Source organism: Phyllobates terribilis, unplaced genomic scaffold (genome assembly GCF_046119375.1).
Source record: "Phyllobates terribilis strain yellow unplaced genomic scaffold, ASM4611937v1 Scaffold_5__5_contigs__length_657084704, whole genome shotgun sequence".
Classification (NCBI taxonomy): domain Eukaryota; kingdom Metazoa; phylum Chordata; class Amphibia; order Anura; family Dendrobatidae; genus Phyllobates; species Phyllobates terribilis.
This window is the reverse complement of record NW_027362765.1, coordinates 425,887,333-425,908,415: the sequence shown is the minus strand read 5'-3', so window position 1 is coordinate 425,908,415 and position 21,083 is coordinate 425,887,333. Positions and strand designations below refer to the sequence as shown.

Genomic DNA, 21,083 nt, shown 5'->3' with positions numbered 1-21,083 from the left:
TCCCGTTGGGGGTTATACTATCACGCTGCACAATCCTACCACCGGCCTCAGCGGTCTGCCCTGCAGCAGCAGCTCCTTAGCTGTACTCAACGGGTGGCGTAGTCGTCCAACATCTACCGCTAATACAGCGCCACTTAGTCTGACTCCCTGGGCACGGACCGGATCACCGCCACGAGACTACAACCCTCAAGAGATCCGGCTCCGGGTAAGCTCCCGTGTGCGCAACGCAGCGCGACACAGGCCCAGGGGCGCGTCACGTGCGCCCGCTCGGACGCAAGACCCAAGGGAGCTGCGGACGGCGCTTCTGGAGGCTGGAACCCGGTGCACAGGCCTGTGCCCGCTCTTCCACACTGGAACTTCTTTTCCAGACAGGCTCCCATCAAGGACAGGAAACCAACTGAAGCGAGGGAGAGGTACCGCCCTTTTATTTCAGACGGTTTCCTGTCCTTGATGGGGCGGATCCCTCTATCAAGGTGTGCTGTCATGGGTGAGGGGAAAATCTGAAGTTTACCAAAGGATTTTGTGTCGCAATGTAGTGCCCAGTGTCAGAAAGTTGAGTTTGCATCTTAAGTCATGGGTCTTCCAGAAAGAGAATGACTCCAAACATACTTCAAGAAGCACCCAGAAATGGAAGGAAACTAAGTGCTGGAGAGTTTTGAAGTGGCAGTAATGAGTCTGGATCCAAATCCCGTTGAACAACTGGAGAGAGCTTAAAACTGTTGAGAGAAGGCATCTTCAAATATGAGACACAGAGCCGTTTGCAAAAGAAGAGTGGTCCAAAATTCCAGTTGAGAGGTGTAAGAAGCTTGTTGATGGTTATATGAAGCGATTGACTGCAATTATTTATTCCAAAGGGAGTGCAACCAAATATTAAGTTGAGGATGCCAACAATTTTGTCCGGACCATTTTTGGGGTTGTGTGTGAAATTAATGTCCAGTTTGCCTTTTTTTGTATTGTTCCAATACACACAAAGGAAACAAACATGTGTGTATCTAAACATGCGTAATTACAATTGTCTGGGAGAAATACTTCATTTTCTGTAACAATTTCAAGGGTGCCAACACTTTCAGCCATGACTGTACATGCAGCCACCTCCATTCAGTATGTGGCCACATACACTGGAGGAACAGGAGCCTTCATACTACCAATATATCTACAGTACAGACCAAAAGTTTGGACACACCTTCTCATTTAAAGATTTTTCTGTATTTTCATGACTATGAAAATTGTACATTCACACTGAAGGCATCAAAACTATGAATTAACACATGTGGAATTATATACTTAACAAAAAAGTGTGAAACAACTGAAAATATGTCTTATATTCTAGATTCTTCAAAGTAGCCACCTTTTGCTTTGCTGACTGCTTTGCACACTCTTGGCATTCTCTTGATGAGCTTCAAGAGGTAGTCACCAGAAATGGTCTTCCAACAATCTTGAAGGAGTTCCCAGAGATGCTTAGCACTTGTTGGCCCTTTTGCCTTCACTCTGCGGTCCAGCTCACCCCAAACCATCTCGATTGGGTTCAGGTCCAGTGACTGTGGAGGCCAGATCATCTGGCGTAGCACCCTATCACTCTCCTTCTTGGTCAAATAGCCCTTACACAGCCTGGAGGTGTGTTTGGGGTCATTGTCCTGTTGAAAAATAAATGATGGTCCAACTAAATGCAAACCGGATGGAATAGCATGCCGCTGCAAGATGCTGTGGTAGCCAAGCTGGTTCAGTATGCCTTCAATTTTGAATAAATCCCCAACAGTGTCAGCAGCAAAGCACCCCCACACCATCAGACCTCCTCCTCCATGCTTCACGGTGGGAACCAGGCATGTAGAGTCCATCCGTTCACCTTTTCTGCGTCGCACAAAGACACGGTGGTTGGAACCAAAGATCTCAAATTTGGACTCATCAGACCAAAGCACAGATTTACACTGGTCTAATGTCCATTCCTTGTGTTCTTTAGCCCAAACAAGTCTCTTCTGCTTGTTGCCTGTCCTTAGCAGTGGTTTCCTAGCAGCTATTTTACCATGAAGGCCTGCTGCACAAAGTCTTCTCTTAACAGTTGTTGTAGAGATGTGCCTGCTGCTAGAACTCTGTGTGGCATTGACCTGGTCTCTAATCTGAGCTGCTGTTAACCTGCAATTTCTGAGGCTGGTGACTCGGATAAACTTATCCTCAGAAGCAGAGGTGACTCTTGGTCTTCCTTTCCTGGGGTGGTCCTCATGTGAGCCAGTTTCTTTTTAGCGCTTGATGGTTTTTGCAACTGCACTTGGGGACACTTTCAAAGTTTGCCCAATTTTTTGCACTGACTGACCTTCATTTCTTAAAGTAATGATGGCCACTCGTTTTTCTTTACTTAGAATTTGTATTATGGCAGGAAAAAAGCAGCTAACAGTCTATTCAGTAGGACTATCAGCTGTGTATCCACCAGACTTCTGCACAACACAACTGATGGTTCCAACCCCATTTATAATGCAAGAAATCCCACTTATTAAACCTGACAGGGCACACCTGTGAAGTGAAAACCATTTCCAGTGACTACCTCTTGAAGCTCATCAAGAGAATGCCAAGAGTGTGCAAAGCAGTCATCAAAGCAAAAGGTGGCTACTTTGAAGAACCTAGAATATAAGACATATTTTCAGTTGTTTCACACTTTTTTGTTAAGTATATAATTCCACATGTGTTAATTCATAGTTTTGATGCTTTCAGTGTGAATGTACAATTTTCATAGTCATGAAAATACAGAAAAATCTTCAAATGAGAAGGTGTGTCCAAACTTTTGGTCTGTACTGTATATCCAGAGATGGTGGATACAACCCTCAGACATGATCCATCATAAATGTCTCAAGATGGAAATACCCAACCTTTATTTTACACACAAAATATCAGACACACACTTACTCAGGCCCATTTTCCATCATTCTACCAAACCAACATCTTTAAATATACAAATAGATATTTTAATTGATAATCTGGAGAGTGTAACATTTATTTAACAATAAAAAAATATAAGACAATAGTTTATTGCCGAATGGTATTTCCAGCTGCCAACAATGGATGGTGAGGTGCGAGGTATTAACATATAAAGGGTGACGTGGACACAACAAAAATAAAGAAAGTCCAGAAGAAATTTTAGAAGAAAAATAAACACAAAAAGACAAGAAAAAGTTTAAAAATTTTAAAATGTTCTTGGTAAGACAGCAAACTATGTACAGGAGGAGGGTCGCCCCTCAGTTCTGGATCCTCAGGGGCAGTTTGGATCTGGGTATGGAGGTCTCTCCATCTTCTGTGTGCTTCAACCGCTCCAGGATTGTTGCGTTCGCTTTGTTTTCCTTTTCTTTTTTGTGTCCTTTCTTTTGCTATTAAATACAGGAGGAAATCAAAATTAGGTTATAAAGTCCATGCACTTTATTAGAGAATTCTGAATTGAAAGAGGGCATTACACACATTTAAGACCCTCATCTGGAGGCATCGGCCCACTGATTTATATGAGAACCGTGTAATGCTTTAGTCCTTATACATTGCATTGGTCGGCTTATCATCGCTTTCAGTTATCGCGACGGAGCAGAGAGCCCAGATCACTGGAAGCTGCAGGTAAAGTAACATTTTCTACCTGTAGCCGCTGCGCCAGTAAGCAGACTACATAGAGTTTAAACGCCATTTACCATCAGAACACAGAAATTTTTGTAGCAATTATACTCAAAAATGATTCAAGCAAATCTTCAGGACAGGGTCTTACTTGGAAAAAGGGAACGCCTCCATTTTCCTGGCAAACAACATTGACATCTATGATGGACTTCTCACTCATGATGCTGTCATCAGTGGCTGGTTCATCTTCGAGGGAATCCTGAGAAAGGATGAATCAGAATAATGGACATTTCTTACATGAATGAAAAATATTTGTCAAATCTATTGGAAGCGTCTATATTCTCCATATTGTCTTTGTACAGTTTTCAAAGAAAACGGAGCATTTCATAAAAAATCATAATGAGCCGCCAGACTGATTCCTGCTGCCAGAGATTTGGGCAGCCTGAATCGACTGACAGGTTCCCTTGAAAAGTTAATTCACATTAATAGAAAAGGCCAAGTATTGATAGATATAGTAAAATATAAGTATTGCCTAAAGTGATTTATCCTAATGATTTTCCTAGAGTGCTCTGTTCTGCTGACATTGTGTTCTGACATTTATCAGGGGTTACAAAAGCACATCGATGGCTGCCCACATGCGCCTCATCCTGTCCTGCCAGAGTCTGGAGTATCCCTTTAAAGGGGTTGTCCACTACTTTAGCATTGATGACGTATCCATAGGATTGGTCCGACACCCCCACCGATCAGCTGTTATCGTTGGCAGTCGCCGGCTGGCCATACTCACTTGCAGAGCTGGGAGTCTTCTAGTAGTGGCCGCCGCAGGGTGCTGCACATCCGCCTATTGATTTGAATAGGAGGAGGATGTGCAGTACTCTGCAGTGGCCACTACTAGAAGATGCCCAGCTCTGCAAGTGAGTATGGCCGGCCAGCCAGCCGCCGATAACAGCTGAATGGCGGGAGTGTAGGACCATGACCGATCAGACATTGATGACCTATCCCCAGGATAGGTCACCAATGATAAGGTAGGAAAACCTCTAAGGTCTATAGGACTGGCCTTGTGTATGTACAGCAGCCCAGATCCCATTCTGTAGGCTATATTCCTAAACATAGCATATGATCCCGCAGGTCGTGACAGTCACTCAAGCCGGAGAGAAAACCTTTAGGTTAGGTTAAGCTTTTTTTGATGCATGAAAATTTGTGTGCGTTTTTGATACCAAGCCATTTTGTTCGCAAGGGGGAAAATTTACAGTAAAAACTGTGAAAGAATCAGCGCGTTATATACCACAGGTCAAAAAACACAAGGAAGAGTGCGGCCAAGACTGTCGGGCCTGAGGGCACAGCTGCCGACTGTTCATTCACAGCCTCATTTCCTTGATAACCGGAGCCACTTGTGCCCATCTGCTCACCTGGTCCACAGGCTCCTCAGATATGGTGATCACACTGTTGACTGCGGCTTGTAACTCGTCCTGACGCTTCCTGAACTGTTCCAGGAGGACGTCTCTTGGTTGTGACTTTATGAGAGAATTGGGGAAAATATATTCTCTCCTCTGGGGAGTGGCACCTGCAACAGAGGAGTGAAAGCCCTCAGTATATCACTCAGATTTAACACCCAAGATGAATGCTTGTGTCTTGGTTGCTCACCTGTTGGTAGGTCATTGCGAAGTTCTTCCTTAATGTAAGAATTAACTTTATCCAGAGCGGCCTGCGTTTGCTCGTGAAGCTCCAGCTGCTGCTCCACAGTCATTTCCTTCCCATCCTTGACCTGTTCATCTAGCCTGGCTACGGCCGCCTCCTCTGCGATCCTCTGCTGGTTCACCAGGTCTGTAATCTCAGCCACTGAGGAGGTGCAGCCATCGGCCATACCCTGCAGGAGAAAACCATGACCAATTCATCTGCAACATGTTAGCAGGTAGTAGGAATACAGTTCAAGGCAAAAAAAAAAAAAAAAAAGCAGTCCGTTTTCTAGATCCACTTGCAGGTATAATCGTAATTTTATTGTTAATCCATTAAAAAGAAAAAACATTGCAAAAAAAAAAAAAGGGGGGGAGGGGGGCAAGACCTCCGTGAAACCAACGTGTTTCGAAAACCAAACATTCTTAATCCTGGTATTGTATTAAGACCGTATGGCGTCCAAAACGCGTTGGTTTCACAAAGGTCTCTCCCTTTATTTAATTTTTGCAATGTATACATCTTTTTAATAAATCAGGATTTTATCTGCAACTGGATCTGGAAGCTGGACCCTTTCTGTCCTTGAACCTGCAGTGGCGTGGCCTCGAGCTTTCTCATTATTCACGACAAAAGATGAGCTGGTGTTTTTTCTTCACATTTTGAGCAAGTAGGAATACATCAGATGCTGCAAGTGAAAAGTATGGACAGAGGTCCCCCGGCAATAACGAATAGTCGGGGAATGCTGAAACTGGCCACACAGTTGTACCAAGTTTAGAAGTTACAGACAGGGTATAACTTCCAAAGTGCTGGGGGTACGACTGCTAGGACCCCAACCAATCCACAGAACCAGGGCTCTGAAGACCCCCCGTGTGTATGAAGCGGTGTTTGAACATGCATGTCTCCACCGCACATTCATTTTCTCTGGGACCTCCTGAGACAGCCGAACAGACTCCTCGAAAGGATTATTCTAAACATTCCAATTATTGTGGGTCAGGACAACTGGGAGCCCCCCCCCCCAACAATTTAAAAAAATGGAGCATTGGTTGCACATGCCCACTCCATTTATTCTCAATGGGACTACCAGAGATCGCCTACTACAGTGCTCGGCTTTTTCTGCAGTTCCAAAGACAATGAATGCAGCCCCATTTTCTTCGGGGCACTTCCTAGCTCTGTTCTGGGATCAGAGGTCAGACCCCCACTAATCACAGCGTAACTGCATCGATTGTATAGATAGGTGATTATGTTAGGAATAGATATGGCGAACATGGGACAAAAAAAAAAAAAAAAAAAACACAGAAAAAGATAAAGCCGTACCAACACCAGTACCAATGCACTAGCAGGATGCAGCAGACCCCCCCATGATAAAGGCGGGGGCAGCACACGTGCAAAATACCTTTGGTAGGTCAGCGAGTGGCTGTTTGCATCAGTATTTTGCACATGTGCTGCCCTCGCCTTTATCATGGGGGTCTGCTGTATCCTGCTAGTACATTGATAATCTGACCTGGTGTTGGTAAGGCTGTATCTTTGTCTGTGATGTTAGAAATAGCCTTTTAAACATTTGCAAGGCCAGCTTCAACATGCTTACTATAAGAATGTACATTGCTGCGCAATGTGACCGGGGACTTACCTTGTGGAAGCTTTGAAGCTGGGTTTTTGTGTCCTGTAAGTAGCAGTCCTGCTGTTCCATAATGGAAGCCACCTTGGTCCTGGTGATCTCACACCAGTGCTCAGTGTCCTCAGATAGGGCAGTGATGTTGTTGCTCAGCTTCTCACACAGGATGTTGGATTCATCTATGGTCCTCATGTTGAACGCCGATAGGTGCCGGATCTCGCTGGCGACTTCTCCGCTCTGGTCTACCAATACCTTGTGATGACTTGAAGTAAGTTCAATGGCTTCTGATGTAACACTGCAAGGAAAAAGCAAAAATCAGGTAACTGCTCCCCTGGAGAGCCAGCGCTGAATCCATAGGAGGCAGGTACCGGCTCTGTTAGGCATCTACTTTACTTAAAATGGAAAAAAAAAAATTAAAAAAAAAAATAAAAAAAGAAGAAGAAGTATAAAAAATTCACTACTGCCCCCCAGATAGGTTCTGCGCTTACTTATCCAGATTCTGCTGAAATTGCCCGGCAGAACTGGTCATCTTTCCTCCTTTAACAACAAGACCCTCGAAGCGCTGATCTGTCTCCACAGCAAAAAGATTCATCTGATTTTGTAGCAAACTAAAAAGATTGTTCAGTCCCTAAATAAAAGAGAAAAAATAAAGGTTTCACTTATTAATATTCTTCATTTCAAGGATATGGCAGATCATAAAGACAGAAAAGCTCTGATTTCACTCTCAGTACGGCCCTAAACTGAAAGGTGTACCATCACCAGTCTTCGAACAAGTCATCAGTTATCTCCTGGGCACGACACCCACCTATTCCCCCCCCAGTAGTCACAGCAAAGCTTTCTTTACCCCCATGTTCTATTCTCGTGGCCGACCACAATATTCAAGCAGCCTATGGCTTTTATTAAAGATAAACAGATACCGGTGTAACTCTTGATACAGTCATTACATGAAAGCCACTGTGCGTGCTCCCTGCCCATCAGAAGTTCTTTTTTTAGGGGTAAGGGCACATGGAGTATTTTAATTTTCTAATGGAAACGGTTTCAGGAAATGTGCCGCCTTTGAGGTTTGTGAAGGGCTTTCGAAAGCGTTAGTTGCAGCCCGCCAGAGGCTGCAGCCCTTTAATTAAAACAGGGCTCGACAAACCCAGGCGCCTGGTCGCCAGTGGCGCCTAGAAAATGTTGCCTGGTGCTTGAGGAGTTGAGAAGAAAAAAAAAATACTCTCAATCCAATCCCACCTCCTGCACGGAGTCATCCAATCGGAGGAAGCAGGGACAGTATCGCTCAGGCCGCCTTCTCCACTTTGCTCCGCCCCCCTTATGCTCCGGGACTGGACAGGGAGAGTTGGGTTACGGGGGAAGCAGGGCCGGCGTCAGCACCCGGCGTACCCGGGCAAGTGCCGGGGCCCTGGAAAATCAGAGGGGCCCAGCCTCCCACTCACTGTCGGGGCCCGGGCCCACACACCCAGCCTCCCACTCACTGTCGGGGCCCGGGCCCACACACCCACCCGCCCACTCACTGTCGGGGCCCGGGCCCACCCGCCCACTCACTGTCGGGGCCCGGGCCCACCCGCCCACTCACTGTCGGGGCCCGGGCCCACCCGCCCACTCACTGTCGGGGCCCGGGCCCACCCGCCCACTCACTGTCGGGGCCCGGGCCCACCCGCCCGCCCACTCACTGTCGGGGCCCGGGCCCACCCGCCCGCCCACTCACTGTCGGGGCCCGGGCCCACCCGCCCGCCCACTCACTGTCGGGGCCCGGGCCCACCCGCCCGCCCACTCACTGTCGGGGCCCGGGCCCACCCGCCCGCCCACTCACTGTCGGGGCCCGGGCCCACCCGCCCGCCCACTCACTGTCGGGGCCCGGGCCCACCCGCCCACCCACTCACTGTCGGGGCCCGGGCCCACACGCCCACCCGCCCGCCCACTCACTGTCGGGGCCCGGGCCCACACGCCCACCCGCCCACTCACTGTCGGGGCCCGGGCCCACCCGCCCACCCACTGTCGGGGCCCGGGCCCACCCGCCCACCCACTGTCGGGGCCCGGGCCCACCCGCCCACTCACTGTCGGGGCCCGGGCCCACCCGCCCACTCACTGTCGGGGCCCGGGCCCACACGCCCACCCGCCCACTCACTGTCGGGGCCCGGGCCCACACGCCCACCCGCCCACTCACTGTCGGGGCCCGGGCCCACACGCCCACCCGCCCACTCACTGTCGGGGCCCGGGCCCACACGCCCACCCGCCCACTCACTGTCGGGGCCCGGGCCCACACGCCCACCCGCCCACTCACTGTCGGGGCCCGGGCCCACACGCCCACCCGCCCACTCACTGTCGGGGCCCGGGCCCACACGCCCACCCGCCCACTCACTGTCGGGGCCCGGGCCCACACGCCCACCCGCCCACTCACTGTCGGGGCCCGGGCCCACACACCCACCCGCCCACTCACTGTCGGGGCCCGGGCCCACACACCCACAAGCCCACTCACTGTCGGGGCCCGGGCCCACACACCCACAAGCCCACTCACTGTCGGGGCCCGGGCCCACACACCCACCCGCCCACTCACTGTCGGGGCCCGGGCCCACACACCCACCCGCCCACTCACTGTCGGGGCCCGGGCCCACACACCCACCCGCCCACTCACTGTCGGGGCCGGGCCCACACACTGTCGGGGCCGGGCCCACACACTGTCGGGGCCGGGCCCACACACCCACCCGCCCACACAGTCGGGGCCGGGCCCACACACCCACCCGCCCACTCACTGTCGGGGCCCTGGCCGCTTCCTCGGCACCTGTTCAGGGACGCAGGCGCTGCTTGATTGCCGGCACTTCCCCCAGACATGGCCGCGCGCTGTCCGGCTGTGTCTGCTAGTAATGACACGGCAGGGTCGACGGCACTGCACCTTTAATTGTGCTTGTGTGTCGCTCCTGCCGCGTCATTACTAGCAGACACAGCCGCACAGCGCGCGGCCATGTCTGGGGGAGTGCCGGCAATCAAACACCGTCGGAGCGGAGGTCCTGCACAGATGGGCGGGAGGGGCCCGGACCCGACCACAAGTGGGCCCCTCTGATGTTCCAGGGCCATGAAGTCTGTGACACGCCGGGGGCCCTGCACTGCCCCATACCCGAGGAGCTGCTGGACAGGACACTGGACCGGGGACAGGTGAGTGAGGCTTCCCCAATCCCCATATTAAAAATATTAGTAATGGGTCTGTGTGAGTGCATGTATGTGAATGTCAGTACCATGTGTGCGCGCGCATATGTCTGCGTATGTGAAGGATGAGGGGGCAGGCTGGGCCATGTGTAATATATAGCCGTGTGTGAGGGGGTCTATATGTACAGTTTGTCAACAAAAAAAATTCTGGCTCCTAAATTTTTTGGCTGGCTCCTAGATTCTGAACAACTTTGTCGACCCCTGAATTAAAACATAACACAAACCAGGCCTGCAGATTGTACTGGCATAAGACCGCCTGGCAAGCAGCAGCACCCCTCAACATCTGATGCAGAACTGATTGGTGCGAGTCATGAAAGCAAGGCTGCCAGTCACAGGTAAAGCAGATTTTCCAGTTGCCACTACCACCATCTCCATGTTAGCCCATCTTTTGAAAGGTTAAACATGGAGGTACTAATCAGCTCTACCAATGAGCACTAGAGTAATGTAAGCATATACACAACATTTACACATGGCTACCTGTGAATGCAGGGTCCGGGCGGTCTGCAGCTCTTCTTTAAAACTCTCAGACTCGACCTGAATAGTGGAAAGAGCAGAAGTCGCATCCAGACGTAACTTGTGCAGCATGCTGGAGTGTTCTGTGAAGAACCGGTCCGTCTCTTCTTTATGAGAATCAACCTATAACCAGAGTCACATTGCATTGAGCGAAACAAATAGCAATGAGTGAAAATACAGTGCCTTGTGAAAGTATTTGGCCCCTGTGAACTTTTCTACCTTTTGCCACATTTTTGGCTTCAAACATAAAGATATCAAATTCTAATTTTTTGGGGAAGAATCAACAACAAGTGGGACACAATCGTGAAGTGGAACGAAGTTTATTGGATATTTTAAACTTTTTAAAAAAATTAAAAACAGAAAAGTGGGGCGTGCAATATTATTCGGCCCCTTTACTTTCAGTGCTGCAAACTCACTCCAGAAGTTCAGTGCGGATCTCTGAATGATCCAATGTTCTCCTAAATGACTGGTAATGATAAATAGAATCCACCTGTGTGTAATCAAGTCTCCGTATAAATGCACCTGCTCTGTGATAGTCTCAGGGTTCTGTTTCAAGTGCAGAGAGCATCATGAAGACCAAGGAACACACCAGGCAGGTCCGAGATACTGTTGTGGCGAAGTTTAAAGCTGGATTTGGATACAAAGAGATTTCCCAAGTTTTAAACATCTCTAGGAGCACTGTGCAAGCGATCATATTGAAATGGAAGGAGTATCAGACCACTGCAAATCTACCAAGACCCGGACGTCCCTCTAAACTTTCATCTCGAACAAGGAGAAGACTGATCAGAGATGCAGCCAAAAGGCCCATGATCACTCTGGATGAACTGCAGAGATCTACAGCTGAGGTGGGAGAGTCTGTGCATAGGATAACAATCAGTCATACACTGCACAAATCTGGCCTTTATGGAAGAGTGGCAAGAAGAAAGCCATTTCTCAAAGATATCCATAAAAAGTCTCGTTTGAAGTTTGCACAAGCCACCTGGGAGACACACCAAACATGTGGAATAAGGTGCTCTGGTCAGATGAAACCAAAATCAAACTTTTTGGCCACAATGCAAAACGATATGTTTGGCATAAAAGCAACACAGCTAATCGCCCTCAAAACACCATCCCCAGTGTCAAACATGGTGGTGGCAGCATCATGGTTTAGGCCTGCTTTTCTTCAGCAGGGACAGGGAAGATGGTTAAAATTGATGGGAAGATGGACGGAGCCAAATACAGGACCATTCTGGAAGAAAACCTGTTGGAGTCTGCAAAAGACCTGAGACTGGGACGGAGATTTATCTTCCAACAAGACAACGATCCCAAACAAAGCAAAATCTACATTGGAATGGTTCAAAAATAAACGTATCCAGGTGTTAGAATGGCCAAGTCAAAGTCCAGACCTGAATCCAATCGAGAATCTGTGGAAAGAGCTGAAAACTGCTGTTCACAAACGCTCTCCATCCAACCTCAATGAGCTCGAGCTGTTTTGCAAGGAAGAATGGGCAAGAATTTCAGCCATTCGATGTGCAAAAATGATAGAGACATACCCCAAGCGACTTGCAGCTGTAATCGCAGCAAAAGGTGGCGCTACAAAGTATTAACTCAGGGGGGCCGAATAATATTGCACGCCCCACTTTCCAGTTTTTAATTTTTTTTAAAAAAAAAGTTAAAAATATCCAATAAATTTCGTTCCACTTCACGATTGTGTCCTACTTGTTGTTGATTCTTCCCCCAAAAAATTTGAATTTTATATCTTTATGTTTGAAGCCAGAAATGTGCCAAAAGGTAGAAAAGTTCACAGAGGCCAAATACTTTCATAAAGGCACTGTACATCTGCATCTGAACATTTACACAATTTTATTTTTTTTTTAACCCTTTTACAACATAGAACAGTTACGTCTACCTTTTGGAGTAATATAGTCTCAGGCTATGTGCACATGATGCGGTTTTAATGCGTTTCCGTGGCAGTTTTTCCGCTGCAAATTCATTAAAACCGTTTGTTAATAGGTCTGACATGTATAGCAATGGTAATCCAGATGTGCTGTGCACAGGATTCGGAAATCTCTGCTCCAGATTACCACTGCGGCAAAAAACGCAGCAGGACCATTTATTGCGCGATTCTGCCGCAAATTCGTGCCCATTGACTTGCATTGAATCGCAGCAAACCCACAGACAGAATATATATACATGCGGATTTGCTGCGTTTCAATCACAGTCAATAAGAAAGAAATTTGCGGCGGAATCGCGCTGCGGGTGGTACCCGGGTCGGGAGAGGAGGCTATTACTCCTTTCATCCAACCGCCACTCTGGCTGATAACAGCGAGAGCAGCGCGGATGGGAGGAGCAGTAGTCTGTTCTTCCAAGCCCGCAGTAGTAAAAAAAATGTAAAAAAAAAAATAAAAAGTCCGGCAGCCCCCGGTGTCCTCCTGGTCCCCAGCGGTGATGTCTTCAGCCCGGCGGCCAGCGGTACACTGAGGGAGCAGGTCCTGGAAGCAAAGTGTACTGTGCTTCCAGGACCAGCGCTGATGTCATCGATCAGATGATGGTCACGTGACCATCAGCTGATCGAAGACGCAGACACTCAGCTGATCGGTCTCGTGACCGATCAGCTGATCAGTCACTAAACCCTGGGAACATTCACAAGAATGTTCCCAGGGTGGCAAGTTCACCAGGGCTGATCAGCTAATCAACCCAGTGACCTCCTGCACAGCAATGTGCACGGATAGGGGTGTAAAATCACCCCTGTCAGTATACAGTGCTGTATTCTACAGCTGTGACATCAGTGATGGCTGATGTCACAGCTGTAGAAGTGACCCAGATCGTTATGGGACACTCGTCGGCGGTACGTGGACTGGGTCGATGACGGCGGACAGGTGAGGAATATGATGTACCGTGTGTTTTTCATTTCATTAAAATACTTTATTCTGGCCATGTTTTTATTGAAAAGGCGGCGACTATTTTACTACGCGGTTAGTAATGGGGGCGTCTTATAGACGCCCTCCATTACGAACCTGGGCTTCACGTCAGCCGCCAATACAAGGCTGACGTGAACCCCATTACCCCTGCCACCGCTACAGGGCAGCATGGAAGAGCGAGGCTAAGCATCCATAAGATGCCATTTCTGGGACTGCTGAGGGGTGATATTAATAGCTGCGGAGGGGGCTAGTATCCATGGCCCCTTCCCTGGCTCTTAATATCAGCCCGTAGCTGTCTAGCTTAGCCTTTGCTGGTTAGATTTTATAGGGGGACCCCACGTCAATTTTTTTTCTGGGGTCCCCCTGTAATCTAGCCAGTAAAGGCTGAGTATTAATAATCAGGGAACATTTTACGCTAATGGCCCCTTCCCCGGCTACTAATATCAGCCTCCAGCAGTCCGCTTTCTCTCTGCTGGTTCTAAAACGGACTCTCGAGCCCAAGCCATTTTTTTAAGTCTAGGCTCTGTGCCCCCGATCCGGACGTAGCAGCGCTTTGGACGCACATTTTTTGCCGCGTCCAAAACGTTGCATTCTATTGAACACAGGTAAATCCACATGTGTTCACTGAACCATGCGGATTTATCGCATTCAATACTTTCTAGTGGTCAAATTTCTGTTGCGGAGACTAGCGACTCAGCAAGAGAATTTGACATGCTGTGGTCCTGTGCATGTCCGTGTCCACGGGTGATTCGCAGCCACTGATGCACGTATAGTGAACATGGGATTTCTAGAGATTCCATCCACTATGCTGTAACATCTGGACGCTGCGGGTCTGACGCTGTGTAAACACGCAGAGTCAAACCTGCTGCGGCTCCTGACTGTGGCCACGTACCCAAACTCACCCGCAGCATGTCAATTTCTGTAGCGGACACGCTAGTATCCGCTGCACATTTTAACTGATTGAAGTGTCATTATATGCGGTGAATTCACATGTACCAACTACAAAAGTGCAGTATTAGAACACCGCATTTTGGACCCAGCAAAAATACGCTGTGTCCAAAGCACTGCCGAGTGCTGATCGGGGGGACGTAGCGGCTAATGAAACAGCTGTGAGATGTTAATTATGGCCAGGGAAAATGTTTGCCTAATAGTACCTTCCCAGGCTAAAAAAAAAAAAAAAAAAAAAAAAAAACAGCAGCCGCAAAAACCTTTTCATGCCCAAACTTAACTAAAGTAAAAGAGTTTAATAAACACACACCGTGGAAACACTAATCATTTAAATGAACCAATATACTCCCCCCAGTTTTATGGTAATCCAAGGATTTAAGCAATGTCCCACCAAATAACTTTATTTAGCTCTAAAAAGAATCCATTGATGTACAAAAACGCCTCAAACAACACATGTAAAAACGCATCAAAAACCCGCATGCGTTTTTTCTGCCACAGAGGCAAAACACTCAGGAAATTTCTGCTTCAAATAAGCATTGTGCGCACATAGCCTAAGGGTGAGTATTTTATTGCATTTAACACTGAAATATTTTCTTTTACCATTGCAGAGCTCTATACATTGTAAATGGGATTACTCTGCCAGCATATGCATGGGTTTCTTGCAAGCCTCATAAGCCTTACAGGTCTCCATAATTTTGCACAAAGATTCAAATACTGTAACTATGTTATCTGAAAATTTCTGTCACTCCCCTAAGCCACAAGACTGCAGAGATAATCGAAATAGATTTAGTTAGTCCAGATCCCTGCATTTGATTTGCAGATGAGCTGCCAACATATAAAAAAAAATAAAACCCTTTAAGAATGTGATATTTGCTATTATACTAGCCAGACTTCACTTACTTTGTCAGCTATACCCGAGAAATTCTGCAAGCATCGACTCATCTGAGAGTTCAGATCCAAAACAGAGGTCACGATTGGCAGCAGGTCAGACGCCAGAGCTTTCTGCAGAGCAAAGCGGTGCTCATCCTGCCAGAAGAGATTACAGAAACCATAGAAAATAATAAATGCTCAGACACTAGTGGATAAAGCAAAAGCCGCACAGTGCAGCCTGAATAATAGAAAAGGGGATAGAAAGTGTGAACAAGTCATCACCTATCCTGGGAGGATGATCGATGGGGGTCCGACTGCCGGGACAGGCACCGATAGGCAGAACAGAGAACTTAATCCATAGTTACAAAGACCGACCGCCACACCATGCATTCCATATGGGGCTGTCCAGCGCTGTGCTCAGCTTTTTCTGACTGACCCATAGAGAAAGAATGGAGTCTGAAAAGTCACTTAATATTGTAACTAGTGCCTTGATCTAGACCCGGGTGGGGGGTGTCAGACCCCATCCTGCGGATAGCTGTTCAAGGGAGTGACCGGAGGAAAAAACAAAACAAAAAGGTAATATAGATGGGGGGTTCCTAACCTTGGCAGCCAGTCTTTCATTACATGCAGCTAGTGTATGTGACTACTGCAGCCAATCAATAGCTGCAGCGGTCACACACACACACACACACCATACTACTGGTAACACAGCTCAGCACAGTGAGCCATAATGCTAGTAGTATGGTATGTAACCGCTGCGGCCACTGTTTGGCTGCAGTGGTCACATGTGGTCTGTGCTGGGAAGACGTCAATCTCTAATAAATCCGCTGCTGCGTACCATCAATTTCTGCAGCTCAGCCTTGGCTTGTGAGGACAGGTCTTCTTGCTTTATTATGCCATCCATGCTCTGACCGACTTGCCTGGACACAGTATCTTGAACCGTATTAAAAGACGTGGACACTGCAGCAGCCGTGGCACTTAATGCTGAAGAGCTGGCAGACAGGAGGTCATCTGCAAAAAGAATGGATTATAAATGGCGGATTGTCCAAACCTCTATCCCATATCTGCAATCATCCAGCTAAACAACTAAGGTTGAGAAAATGATGTCCTCTGTTTATTACTAATGTAGAAAAATGCACCGCTTCTGGTGTGCTATTGTCTGAAGCGTTGACATACCGGCACCACTGCAGCCAATCAGTGAACTGAGAGTCTTGTGCCGTCTACTCAGACAGAGACTGAGCTCACTGAATGGTTGCCATGGTGCTGAAGTGACGTCAGCACTGCAGACAATATCAGAAAGGGGGAGCAGCAGTAGAGACTCAACGCTGGGACCCAAGGAGGGTGAATAAACTAGAGTTTATTAACAGAGAAAAAAAAGAAAAGTTAAAGTTTTCTAATTTCTCCTCTGTTTCAGAGATTTGTCTCTGGGGCGTGTACTTTTTCCCCTGCATGTGGATGACCAATCATAAGCAAGCAGCAACACATAGGAGGGGGGAGAGGGAGAGGAACACGCCTTCCTCTCTGTGATGAACCTGTAGCCGCCATCTTGGTAATGATAAATCATATCCAGGGATGGCCACACTTCAGCAGCCCCCACCCTTGGGACCTTCTGTTAAAACGTCAACTAGATAGTTTCCCCCCATCCAGGCTCCTGTAAGATAAGAAGCCTACTTAACACTTGAATGCTAGGAGCTTCAAAGACTTCGAGAGGAAACACAGCCAGCAGGGGGGGGTGCTTCGTCTATCTGTACCTGACCATTTGTCCCATAGGACTAGTTTCTTTGTCTGTCACAAGCATGGAGGCATAAGATATAGAAACATGAAAAGTACACGCATGTTGCATGGGATGGGCCAATAAAAAAATATCACGGCGTCCCGGAGCCATTGCGCACACAAGCCTCCGCGGTAGACGTTTGTACGTGCTCTGGAAGCCAAGATATAGCGCTGAGCCATTCCTGAGGACCGTATGGTATCATAATTGATATCAAAAGGTCGGTTACGGCGGCCCGAATCCATGGGAACCCCTGGGGGTATCATGAGACCATCCCAGAAGAAGTTATTGGGTTCCATAGAATTTGGGCTTATGATCGAAGTTAGACCTGAGGGTGGAGACTGAGTCAGCTGACCTCACCAGCAGTGGGCGGGACGGGGCAGGTAAGATAGCAGGACAGACAAGAGATAAGTCAGTCTTGACCCAAGAGTGGTGTGCTGAACATCTGAGCACCAGCTGAGGCCACCAAGGGGAGGAGCAGTTTGACCATGCGGTGGTAGGCCTCAGCCTGTAACAAAGAACCGTGCCTGCGATCGCAGAATCCTCTCCCTGCGTCACAAGAAAATCAAGAAACCGGTAACTGATATGCTGTGGTGATTCTGTGTGTTGTATTCCATTGTTGTATAGTTTAGCCTGACCTTATACCTGTGTATATTTAGTTGTATATCGTGTATCTAGTGTATTATTATAATCAATTACCTCAAGTAATTGTGGGCCTGCCTTTTATTCTGCATAACGAACGCACGTCCGTGTGAGCTCGGCTCAAGCCAAAACGCTACCCAGGGTTGGTTCCTGACCCGATATAGGCCCATTCACGGACTGGGCGTATATCTAAAATAGGGACTGGTGGCAGCATACCAACTGGGGATTGGGGAAGGCTGGTAGTGACGGTCGGAGGTTCAGATATATATATTCCTGGCGCGGCCAAGGAAGATATATATACCACCCTCACTACAGAGGGCCCCGATACCCAGTAGGTTACAGGACAGTCTCTCTGGCGACCGCTTATCCTAGGTGCAGTTCCTTGACTGACCTGAGGCTAAGAGGGCGCTAGCGAGTTGTGCTGTGTAGTGACGTTACGGTTTAGTGACGTTGAAGGGGAACACTCTACCGTGTTCCCTGCGCTGGTTGCAGCTTCCTGGCACTACTTTCTCTAGGTGCAGTACCTTGACTGACCTGAGAGGTAAGGGGGCGCCAGAGAGCTGCACCCACCGGCCAGCTTTCATCACATTGGTGGCAGAGCGGTGGGATTGCAGAATAATAGTGTTGTGGGACCCCTACTCCCAGGCACTAAAGACTGCCAGTGGTAACTTCCACTGCTGGAGTCTTAAGGTCAGCCCAACGTTAGACGGTCAGGCTAAAAGTATAACAAGGTGTGTGCAAACTCAGGGTTGCAGCGGTGTCGGTTACCAAGATGGCAGACGGCACCAGGAGCAAGACCCTGCAAGAGGCTAATGCTACGGTCCGTGTGGCAGGAGGGGAGGACATTGTTACTCATGGCGAGGAGGAGTCCAGCCCGGGCACCTCAGGGAGCCAGTCCCCAGTATACGGTCCCGCAGTGGGCTGCCCACCACCTACCCAGCCCAGCCTGTCCAGATCACAAGCCCTTTTACAAGCGGCTATGGCAAGTCTCCAGTCTCATGGCGATGCCGTCTACAAAACCCTCCTGGCAGCATCAGAGAAGGCAGCGGAGGAGGAGCGTGCAGAGCGGGCTGCGGAGCGGGCTGCGGAGCGGGCTGCGGAGCGTGAAGCTGCAGAGCGCCGGGAGGCTGCGGAGCGTGAAGCTGCAGAGCGCCGGGAGGCTGCGGAGCGTGAAGCTGCAGAGCGCCGGGAGGCTGCGGAGCGCCAGCACCAACTGGACCTGGCCCAGCGGGGGCTTCCGCTAGAGCAACCAACCCATCAGGAGACCAAGTCGTCCAAAGTCCGAGCTGAGGACTTCCCTCTACTGGAGAAGGATGGGGACCTGGACTCCTTTCTGGTGGCATTTGAACGGACCTGTCTTCAGCACCATCTGGCCCGGGATCAGTGGGCCAGATACCTGACCCCCCGTTTGAGGGGTAAGTCCCTGGATGCCTTGGGGGACTTACCTGCCGGGGAGGTACAGAACTACGACTGCATCAAGCGGGCCCTGATCCGGCAGTACAACCTCACTCCCGAGTCGTACCGCCAGAAGTTCCGGAGCCTGCTGCGTGGCCCCAAGGACACCTGGACCGATCATATGCGGGCGCTGTTGAGAGCCGCAGAGCACTGGACCTCGGGTCTAGCGCTTACTACCCGCCAGGAGGTCCAGGAACTGTTCGTCATGGAGCAGTTCTTGTGGAACTGCCCAGAGGACCTCCGACAGTTCCTCCGTGACCGAAAACCAACAGGGGCTTCTGCTACAGCCGCCCTGGCAGACGAGTATGCCAATAACAGGGCGCCTGAGCTGAAGAAGTCTGCCAGCAGCACCTGGAGAGGGGGTAAGCCCAGTCATGCCCCTGTTTCCCCGGCCCCTAGAACACAAGGGGTGTATCCCCCTGTTGCCCTCTCCAGGCAAGGACCAGACGTAAGACGTTGTCATCTATGCAACAAACCAGGACACTTTAGGGCTGAGTGTCCCCAGCGCCAAAAGACCCCATCCCAGTCCCAGAGAGCGCCCAATGTTTTGTGTGTGGGAGGGGGTGGTGGTAGGTCCCTGGACAACATCCAACCCGTCACCATAGGCCGTTCTGCGGTCATGGGACTGCGGGACACGGGCGCTGAACGAACACTGGTACGGCCTGAGGTGGTGTCCCCCCAGGACTTGGTACCAGGAAAGACTCTTTCCGTCTCCGGGGTTGGAGGCGTGGAGCCGGCACTTCCCGTTGCCATGGTGTATTTGGACTGGGGTGCCAGAAGGGGGATGCGGGAGGTGGGAGTAACGCCAAATATTCCCGCAAATGTTTTATTAGGGACCGACTTGGGGCGTCTTGTATCGCAGTATGTACCCTCTGAACCCCCAAGTTCGGCCCCCCAAGAGTGTATTGATTTGTCTGCTGCTAATGCCAACCATGTTGTATGTAGTGTGCGTCCTGCTGAGGAGGAGGGAGTGAAACCTGAGGGTAACACCTGCACAGACACAACACAAACAGGGTTAGTGAAAGCAGGTGGGGAGTGTGGGGATGCCCGCAGAGGTGCTCAGCCGGCGTGCCGTGACCTCTTGTCCTCCGGTGAGGGAGGGGGCGGGCAGGATTCTGTAGAGGGAAGCTCAGGGATGGAGAGGGGGGCAGCTACCGGCAGTGTAGGGCTCCCAGGGGTATCCAGGCTGCTGAGTATAGGCCCACTGCAGGGGGAGGAACAGGCCATGGGAGGTGGGGGTGTCCCAAGAGAGGAGCCGCCAGGTAAGACCCCAGGGCAGGAGTTCCCCACATCCGAGATGTCCAAAGGCCTAGGAAGCCTGCCTGATCGGGCGGCTTGGTCAGAAACAGAGGGGAAGCAGGCACTACCCACGGTCACAGCGGTCATAGCCGCTGTCACCAGGAGTGGGAGCGCCGGAGCCCAAGGAGCCTTGCAGAGGTCCGACGGCTTCCCCACTTCTGACCAAGTGTCTGCCGGGTCAGACAGCGGCCAGGTGACATGCCCGGAGGGGCTGACAGAGGATGTGGCAGTTTCGTCGATTCTGGCCACATCAAGTCAGGAATTTCAGGCTGCGTTGGAAGCAGACGACAGCCTGAAAGCTCTCAAGGGACAGGCGGCACAGCCTCCCATGGAGTCAGACTGCGAGCGTGTGGTCTGGGACCAGGGACGGCTGTACCGGGTAACGGTCCAGCAGGGTTCACCGGAGGCGTGGCCCAGGGACCGACAGTTAGTGGTACCCTATCCGTTCAGGGCGGAATTGTTGCGGATCGCACACGAGATTCCGATGGCCGGACACCTAGGGATCGCTAAAACCAAGGCCAGGATAGCTCAGCATTTCTACTGGCCTGGGATGGGAGCCGCGGTGGGTGCCTACTGCCGTTCGTGTGACACCTGTCAGAGGGTGGGGAAGGCGGGGCCG

General features: G+C 49.9%; 1 protein-coding gene across 2 annotated transcripts in view; it reads right to left on the bottom strand.

Annotated features, from left to right (window-relative positions):
• Positions 1-2,932: 2,932 nt before the first annotated feature.
• KIF11 (kinesin family member 11) overlaps positions 2,933-21,083 on the bottom strand; it is a 40,400-nt gene continuing 22,249 nt past the window's right edge. For both annotated transcript variants that reach the window (XM_073685244.1, XM_073685245.1), the window contains exons 15-23: positions 16,136-16,308; positions 15,328-15,453; positions 10,544-10,702; positions 7,351-7,490; positions 6,878-7,157; positions 5,224-5,446; positions 4,989-5,143; positions 3,734-3,841; positions 2,933-3,353 (exon numbers count right to left, since the gene is read on the bottom strand). In XM_073685244.1, the coding sequence (XP_073541345.1) occupies positions 3,225-3,353; positions 3,734-3,841; positions 4,989-5,143; positions 5,224-5,446; positions 6,878-7,157; positions 7,351-7,490; positions 10,544-10,702; positions 15,328-15,453; positions 16,136-16,308 (1,493 nt within the window). In that variant the 3' untranslated portion in view covers positions 2,933-3,224. The remainder of the gene's footprint in view (positions 3,354-3,733; positions 3,842-4,988; positions 5,144-5,223; positions 5,447-6,877; positions 7,158-7,350; positions 7,491-10,543; positions 10,703-15,327; positions 15,454-16,135; positions 16,309-21,083) is intronic.